Source organism: Euprymna scolopes, chromosome 18 (genome assembly GCF_053919585.1).
Source record: "Euprymna scolopes isolate OS-2025 chromosome 18, ASM5391958v1, whole genome shotgun sequence".
Lineage (NCBI taxonomy): Eukaryota > Metazoa > Mollusca > Cephalopoda > Sepiida > Sepiolidae > Euprymna > Euprymna scolopes.
In genome coordinates, this window is record NC_136499.1 from 73,942,405 (window position 1) to 73,952,408 (window position 10,004).

At 32.0% G+C, this 10,004-nt stretch overlaps 1 protein-coding gene across 3 annotated transcripts in view; it reads right to left on the reverse strand.

The window, feature by feature from the left end:
- LOC145297661 (uncharacterized) overlaps positions 1-10,004 on the reverse strand; it is a 996,083-nt gene that overhangs the window by 17,403 nt on the left and 968,676 nt on the right. For all 3 annotated transcript variants that reach the window (XM_080143831.1, XM_080143830.1, XM_080143833.1), the window contains 2 exons: positions 8,577-9,732; positions 3,909-4,854 (listed from right to left, as the gene is read on the reverse strand). In XM_080143831.1, the coding sequence (XP_079999957.1) occupies positions 3,909-4,854; positions 8,577-9,732 (2,102 nt within the window). The remainder of the gene's footprint in view (positions 1-3,908; positions 4,855-8,576; positions 9,733-10,004) is intronic.

Genomic DNA, 10,004 nt, shown 5'->3' on the forward strand with positions numbered 1-10,004 from the left:
TTTAATTAAGGTACTGACCTGAGAGTTGTTAATTTCATTTATGTATCTTTTTTTAATTTTAATTATATTGTTGCTTTCTTCCAATATATTATTGTTTTGTTTTTAAATGTAAGTTTTGAAGTTACATTTATTTTTACAAGGGAGTCACTGCTTATGAAGACCCGAAGGCCACACGAGAATAAGGGTTAATGAGTGTACGATGGTCTCTGGGACTACAGCTTGGTAATCGTTATTTGATTAATACAGTAACATTTGGCTTTTAAATGACACAGAGAGAAACAGTGAAGTAATGAGTGCGTGCTATTTTCAAAACATAATTACTCTTTCTCTTTCTGTTTTTCTTTCCCCTTCTCTGTCTGCCTTAAAGAAAAAGAGAAAGCGTTATTGCTACTATAAACTGTCTTTCTCTTTTTTCTTTCTATGGACTTGGTTATTTGGGGGTATACATAATGTTTTATCTAAAAGATGTTATAATTCTACACGTATAAGTAACAAATCGGTGTATAAATTTCATAAGAAGCACAAAAAGACAAATCTTTGTATTGGCATTCACAAAATATTACATATGGGTGACCAGAGTATGATTCAATATAATTAAGACTAAAAAATATATTGTGATTGTGACTGCAGGAAACATGTTATTTGTTTAAGACTAAATGTTCCCATGTTAAGAATAGAAAAACAAACCAGACACAAATATATTCTTAGCCAATCAAATTCAAGATAGAATAAGATCTAATGAGAAACGAGAATCGGCCCAAGGATAAATAAAACTGTACCAAAGATAAAATGGAAATGATTAAATTTGTAAAGATATGAACAAGAACATTCATAAATTATTTATTTTTGTATTGTTGAAGAAGTCGTATGTGGAGATTTATTAATTTTAAGAAACATGAATCACAAGAGAACAATAAATATGAAAGAAGAGTGATACGAGAATAGATAGTAAGAAATTATACATAAAAAATAGAACTCTAACATTTCAAAGGATTTAAGAGAAAAGCAATAAAAACGATAATATTTTTAGCTGATCCTAATAAAATGCTTGTAATTGACGCTCATGAATCTTAGTTTATTTTTTATTTATTTGCACAAAATTTAAGTTTCATGAAAGATAAAGAAATCATTTTTTTTCTCTTGAAAATCATTTCAGACAACAATAAACCTAGTGATGAATGACTTTTCATCCAGCCCCCTGTCCCTCTATCTCTGTCTCTCTCTTTGTTTCTGTGTCACACCCTTTCTTTACCTTCCTCTCTAAAGATCGTTATTTAATCCCCCCTTATTTTCTACTGATTTCTTTGTTTGGATTTCGTGTAAATATATACATGAAAGACAGAATGAAAAAAAAAAAACAATTAAACATAGGAAAAATAACATAAAATTGGCCGGTTTCATTCGGATCAACAAACGTCTTCAGAAAAAGTGAATAATATTGTTTTTCTGAAGACATTTGTTGATCCAAACGAAACCGGTCAATCTGTCGTTTATTTTTATTGTTTTTCGATTCTATTTTTAATAATTATGTCTCCACGACATTTCACTTTATGAGATATTATATTTTTTTTAGTGTCATGAGTGGAATTAAGCTTTAGATAATAGGCAACGTATGAGCAAACGTTTACCAGTGATCTTACTGAAAGTTTTGTATTTTTATATAATAATGTCGCATCAATGGTAATAAACAAACAAAACCTTTTCTAAATGGTCAGCAGAAATAACTTTTAATGTCATCTTGGAGAGTCATTCTTAAAATTTATGACAATGGATTTGAAATGAAATTGAACTTTCAGTATAGTAATAATAGAGAAAGAAACATAAGAATGCCACCAAAATATAAAATCATTTATGTTAAGGTAATAATTGCTATGCCATGACTAAAGTTTGACATTTTATTACAAATCAAAATAAGCAATTACTATAAAGTTTTAAAGTTGAATTGACTAATTGGACAAATCAAGTTTTTTTCTGTAGCATTTGTTTTGATAGCAAATATATATTACTTTGCTTGTGATATTTTCTTTTTCACAAATAGTATGGGTCTTAAAGAAATTATTTCATCTGATGACTTCAGATAAAGTATAGAGATATGTGTGCAGAAAAGCAGACTTTTGATATATATATATATATATATATATATATATATATATATGTGTGTGTGTGTGTGTGTGTGTGTGTGTGTGTGTGTGTGTGAACAATGAAAGAATGAGTGAGAGAGTTCTTGAATTAGTAGACGCAGTACACTTGAGGTAACCAGTTTAGTTGACAGGAAACAGGAAAGAAAAATATGAGAGGAAATGCTAAGAATGGACTTGAGAGAAAGCAGGATAAATAAAGACCAGAGTAGAGATAAATTAGCTTGGAAATCAATTTTTAAAAGCTGCGCAACACATGTCAGCCTGTAAACTAGATATTAAGATGATGATGATGATGATGATGACGACGACGACGACGACGACTTGGGTAAAAATATTTTCTGTTGTTTGAATTTTATTCTAATAAAATTGAAATTGAATTGTTTTAATTCTTTGTATATTTTTTATTGAATTACTTATTCTCTTCTATTTTTTCATAATCTGTTTTATCTTAGGATGTAATGAAATATAAGAACCACATGCAATCAAAATGTGCTGATCTACTCGAGAAATTTGTGTTCCAACCATACAATGTAGTGACGAGTGGAGAGATTGCCACATGCAAAACTTCCTCAATCGATTAACAATTTGCCACACAAGGGAGCATCATGGATTCACTTTACTCCTTTCTATTGCCACTATTTTAGGAAATGCGGTGAGCTTGCTCTCGGTCTGACAAGTCAGAACAATATCTGATTAAATTCCTAATATTTGCATATTAGTTTTGAACGACCACATTTTATTAATTACTGTTTTATTGTTATTGAAAAAAATAATTTACAAAATAAAGAAAAATTTAATCAAATGTTTTTAATTGATGTTATTTACTTGCCAAATGCTAATCGTCAATCTATTAGAATCCATTAATCTAATGTTCTTGTTTTTGCTTGTGTTTTCAATGCATAATGATTTCACTTTTGAAATTTGTTATATTTAGTTCAATAGCATAATTCTTAGCCATACCTCTAAGTTCCACAAGTAAATATAACGTATAAGTTACTTATAATTCATTTATATGCATAGCATGTTAAAAATTTTTTTTAGAATATCCTGCGACCCAAGTGAGTCTTTTCCAAAAAAAAAACACAGGATAATATTTTTATGAATATTTAAATTATACTCGCTCCTTGATCGATATTCGTACAGTACCTGAATGTAGCAATTTTTATTTTTACGTAGTTTCTACCGTATTATAGTTAATGCAAGGAAAATATATCTGAAATTTTATGTAAAAAATATCTTACTTAGTATTTACATGTAAAAGTAAGTAACTATTAATAGTTACTTACTTTTACATGTAAATACTAAGTAGGATATCTTTTTATTATCACAAAACATAAAAATTATGTTTCTAAGCAAAGTAATTCACTTTGAACTAATAACATATGCTATTTATGCCTACTATTTTGCTCACTTAGTTAATATATATTTGTGTGCGTGTGTGTGTATTTAATCTTTTCTGTGTTATTATTTCTTTAAATTTATGAAACATGTATCAAGTTTAAGAAAATCATTTAGATTCATTTGAAATTCGAACTTGAGTGTTGACATTGTAAAATGTACAGTTTTAATATAGTGTACTCTACCTATTTCTTTTTGTCAACCAATCGCATATTTCTATTTGTGTGTGGACAGGCAAACTCTAAAAGCATCATAACTGTTAATACTATATAAATGATGTTTAATTCTACGGAATTAACACCTGGTGAAACATAAGATAAAATAATTAGGTAAAACAATATGTATATTTCAAAGAACAATATTTCTCACCTGGTTTTGTCTGACGCCCTCAAGTACTGCATTAAAATCTGCAATTTCCCAGTCTACAAATTTCTTGATAAAAACTAAATGTCTATTGAGATAATCAGCATAATTGATCAGTGTGTTGTCTGACATAAGTAAGTGATCCTTTAGCTGGGAGGCACCCAAGTGTCTGTCTAAGAACAGCTTGATGTTGTCTGCAGTTAGGATCGCATCCACTGCTGCCAGGAATATTCCCAGGAAAAACACAACAAGTGCAAACAGGATGAGCTTTAAAAATAACTTTGATCCTAAAATCCGCAAAATTAGCCTGCAACATTGTATAAAATACTGAACGAAGCAGAAGTCTTTAAATCGTTCCCGTTTCAACTTGGGCTTCTGGCGCCGCCGGTGGTTCCAGATCTCCTTCAGGATGTCCTCTTTTGACTTGGTCGGCGCTTGGGCAAAGTAGAGCTCGCTGGCCGACCAAATGTCCTCTTTGTTGTCTTGGTAGTAGTTGTATGGATGCTCCAAAGGGTTGTACGGCCGAGGCGCTGATCTGCCAGTTTGTATTGCATAGACTTTGCAGGACACCGTATCCATAGGCAGCTTTTGTACATAACCACACCGAATCTGAGATAGCATACACTTCATCCATTTAAATCGATAGAAAAGCAGCATCGCATCCAGAATGATAAAAACGCCCACTAAGATGGAGAAGAACATCTTCCCACCGCCCATGTTCATTTCACGCTTCTCTTCATATTCAATATCTTGGTAGTAATCATGATTACTAGTGTCCTCGTGGTCGAAAGCGTGCGACAGCAAGTAGCGGAACACATGCCTTGTTTTAGACAGCTCCCAGGTGCTCTCCTCAAGTTCTGCATGGAGTCGAATCCACACAGATTTGACATTACTTCCTGGATTTGTGGCCAATATTTCATTCCCAGGAAAAATAGGCTTAGACTCCATCATCCTAGACAAAGAAAAATATATCAGTTAAAGATGAGGAAAACATTATATGTTACGTGGCAATCAAAACTGAATCAGATCAAATAAGGTTTCATTCATTTCTCTGTGATAAGTATAAGTTATTTTTGTATATTCTATCTAGTAAATTTTCTTTGATTATACAGATTAACTTGTTCTTTAATATAGTCGACCCTTTATATTGAAAATTAAATAATTGTTCTTGCCAAAGTTTTGCAACACCATAAAAAAATACGAATATCTAAAGCAAACCATAACTAAATTAAAATGATAAATTTATTTTCAATTAAAAAAATATTTACTTTAAATTTTTTTTTTTTAATTTAATACTTAATGAGTCTTCCTTTACTTTTAAGTACGAGTTTTATTCGTTTTTGCTTTGATTCAATTAATGCTTCTGATAGAAGACATATCAATACATTTTTATTTCTCGTGTATTTTTAATAAAATCTCCATTTTCACTTTACTTAAAAACCTAAATCTGTAAATCAAATAATATTCAAAAACCGATAGCATACTCTCTTTGAACAGCTTCGCTATGTAATTAAGAACACAGCTTCTGACGAAGGAGTCACTCGTTCTGTTCTGTAAACATATGTGTGGATTACTAATGAATTATACTGAAGTACTTGCTAAAGCCATTTTCAAGGCTGTATTTATTTTTGCAGAAAATTTTGCACTTCTACCACATATAACATCTGGTGATCACCAGGTACTGGCCAGCCTCATCTGGTACTGGCCAGCCTCATCTGGTACTGGCCAGCCTCAACTGGTACTGGCCAGCCTCATCTGGTACTGGCCAGCCTCACCTGGTACTGGCCAGCCTCACCCGGTACTGGCCAGCCTCATCTGGTACTGGCCAGCCTCACCTGGTACTGGCCAGCCTCATCTGGTACTGGCCAGCCTCACCTGGTACTGGCCAGCCTCATGTGGTACTGGCCAGCCTCACCTGGTACTAGCCAGCCTCACCTGGTACTGGCCAGCTTCAACATTGTTTAATTGTGGTGATCTAATAAGAGCTGGTGCGTCAACGTAATCATGATGTATGACATAAAATATTAAATACAAATATAAAAATATAAATATAAAATATGTATTAAATATAAAAGTGTTATATAGTGCACTGCAGTTTGGAATTATAGATTGTTATGTAAGATTACATTGTTATATTTAACAGCCATCTGGAAAGATCCAGAAGTTCAGTGCATTGTTGCAATAATTATCTCTTTTTATAAAGGATTAGTCAACAGGGGATAATCATAATATTTTATAAAATGTCTAACTGCAAGTAAAAATCCTAAAAATGCTTTGTAAACACTCAAACAAAACATTATTATCATGATTAATTTTATTCCCTTTTACTCATCTAGAAATCCGTTTATTTTATAATTGTTTTATTGAAATTCGAATTCTATTTCTTTTGATAGTGAATATAACTAATTTTCCCAGTAACCAATATCAATATATCATAATAAAATTATTTTAAATGCAAAACATAGGCATCGATTTATATTAGCAAATAAAATATTTTGAAATGTAGTAAATATAGATTTAAAATATCCAAATCATTAAATAACCTTTTGAAATGATGGTGAAAAAGCATAGGATTAAAACAATATTGGAACAAGCGTTTAACACATTCAAGATCGTTTAGGATTGCAACGTCTGCATCAATTTCATGTTAATTAGAAACAAACAAAAAATAAAGAAAAAGTAGAGAATAAGTGCACCATACTTACCATACTTACTTATGTAAAATTCAGAAACATTACTCGTGTTGGTTATACCGAGAATATCTTTAAATTGATACATGCTTTGTTTTTTATTCATGAAGAAATATTAAAAAATATCTTGACCCGGTTACCAATTTCAAGCCTATTTTTCCTTCAAAAACTGACGAGTGAGCTTCGATATAAAATGCTTGTTTCAAATATAGATATTTTTATTAATAAATGATGAAAAGTGCTGCATTCTTTGCTTTTACATGCACAAACATGTATACCATCCCTTTTACAAGTTGCATAGTTAACTTTAGACACAGTGGTAATGTTGAGAAAACGTTTTATTTTATTTAAAGAAAAATCTCGTGTAATTATTATTCAATATTTAAGTCTTTCATTGAAGCATATAAATATTTGGATATTTAATCATGGGGCCTTGATATTTTTCTTATTAATTTTTTAAAGCATTGAGTATATTAATGGAATGTTTGTGGGGGCTAAATACTAATAAATTACTATTTTAGTCATCTAAATTATTTAGAGGAAAATAGAATTTCGCAAAATTCCGAAACAACTGATATATCAACTTATTGTTTGGAAAATAAGTGCGCAACACTTTCATTTTTTATTTCGTTTCAGTTTCACTCGGTTTATTTTTGAGTGTGTTAGTTTCGTATTTCCCGTTTTACTCATTTTCTATTTATGCATAAAACTCGAAATCAGGTGGTCATTTTATTTCTTTGATGCAACCTCTAAACATTGGTAATGTTTACGGTAATATTACAGAATTTGATGTGAAGAAAACCAAGGTTTTAAACTGCAAATCCTTAAGAACAAATAGTCCACATGTTTTTATGTAAAGTATATTATTGGTATTTTTCAAAAACCTTGAATGAAATTACAACTACAAATGCAGTATGAACGCGCAGTAATTGTAAAGCGTCCACTGGCAATCTTATTAACCATTATCTTCAAGCTTTGATACACGGTGACATACTAGTAAAACAGAAGCAATAAAAAATATAGTAGTTACAGAGATTATATTTGTGATGATAAAGTTTATGTATTTCTTACTGAGTTTATAAGCCGGATGTGGGAAAGAATGTCTTCTAGAGCTGTAAGATAGAATTAAATCCACAAATTATGGAAAGGAATGAAGCCACCTGATATAATGAGCTAAAAATTGGTCAAAATTCAAGATTAAAAACTATAATAAATGTTACATGGATATATTTCAACCCAGAAAGTAGCAATACTTCCCATTTGTCAGAAATATCGCTCATGAAATATGGCGACTAAAGGACAAAATAAGCTAGTTTCGAGGCTGCTGAGAGTAAACCCATTGTCCATTTTTTACTCTTCTTCAAATTAATAAAACAAATGTCACTCTTTGAAATTTTTATATATATTTTTTTAATTCTACTTTTTTAGTTTGAAACAATTCATTTTAAAATGTCGGAATCTTTTTAACTTAGCAACAGCAGATGAAACACCAATTAACATCATACGATATTATGCTTAAATATGAACATAAAATGCCTCAGCATATTGTGCATGTGACAAAAAAAAACGGGCCCCAACTCTAATTAGGCCCCGTTTCTTAGTGTTTTGTCCGAATGAAATGAAACTTTGGTCATAACTAGTTTATTATATTCAAAACATCACATCAAAACACTAGGGTCTTTGGCCTTTTTTTCTCCGTTAACTGCAAAATGCTCAGAAAAACAATTGAATGTCCTCTGTTTTTTGGGGTCACCCTGTGTGTGTGTGTGTGTGTGTGTGTGTGTGTGTGTGTGTTAACAAACTTAATTCATTGAATTATGCTTGCTAAAATGTTTGGTTATATATAAATAATGCAATAAGACCCTATTTCTTGACGTGAATAAATTTTAAAATTCTTAGCCAGGCTAAATTATCTTTCATCATAATAAAAATCGCATGAAATAAAAGTGCAATATAAAAAAAATTTGTTCATTGGAATACTTACTGCTTCAATATAATATCATGTACCATGCTCACTTCAAAAACCTTATCTACTTCTAACCATTTTAGATATTCGAGTAGTGAAGACTCTGTTTCAAACACATCGTTTATAGAGCCATGTCGCTCAAAGAGCTTCTTAGGGAACTCCAACCATTCGTTTTTCACTAATTTCTTGAGAAAATTAATGTATTTCGAGCGAAAGCTCATGATCCGATCACTCAATGTATCATTGGCTTCAGATATGAACCCTTTTAGCTCGGTTTCAAACTTGGCCTGTTTTGACATGAACAATTCATGCACGGACTTCTTGAGAAGCCCATTGTCCCGATATACACTCCTTAAAACCATCCTCGTAGATGTGTGCATTGATTGCAGTATCTGTGTGACTTCATTGTCCAAGTGTGACTGGCATGACACTTGTCTTTGTTTGATGAGATCCAGCATCCGCATAGTTTCAAATTTCTCATGTTCCTTGATTTCTTCTAAACATCTGTTGACGCTCTGTCGCACATGGTAACTCATCTCGGTGGTATTTTGTAATGATATGACCGATGGACCGATAATGACATAAAACAACCCTAGAGTGACCGACAAGGTGAAGAAAAATGAATAAATTAAATAAATGACAATAAATAAAAACACAAGCCCTCTTGAAGTTTCAGCTGGGGGTCTAGGTATGATCTCCAAGGGTCTCTCTTGTTCAGGGCTGCTTAAAAGAGATGACCTCCGCTCGTCCTGGGCAGGTGACGGTGGAGGTAATGGGGGCATCGTTCTACGGCCAACATTATATATTAAGAGTCCAGCAAGTGTGCAGAGCATCATGGTGCCAAGGATACTGGCAGAAACTAAAATCGCGATGACTGGTTTCCAGGGAGATATTTTCACAGTGGTATACTTTTTGACATTGTAGGAGCTTGATGCTGAGCTTGTGTAATCATTGCTAACTTCATGTGTGGTCAGGTGTAAACGGTGGGTGCTCTCGATGTCGCTCAGCATCACCGTTAATATGGATGGTTGTTTGGTGCCCCACTCCGTTAGAACAGCTGATATTTGGAAGTTGTTCGGGCAGTTGATAAACATGTCATAGCTCCCATAACAGATGCGGTGCTCACTGTCGTAAACTTTCATCATCAGGTATCCGGGACATGAATAAAGAACACCTAAAGAAAAGAAAAGTAAGACAAAAAGATGAAACATTATCATTATTTTGAGGTTTCATTTTTATAACAAATAAAAGTTGATATAACACAATTCTCTCTCATTTAAAAGTCGCTGCTTGACAATAGGGGCAATCACTTTGTTTGAGACATTCATATTTTCATGAAATTTTCTTTTACAAATTTATTTCATTTTTTTTATAAACAACTTCATTAATGAACTAAGAAGCTCTCAATTAAATGCAGCATTATATATATATATATATATATATATA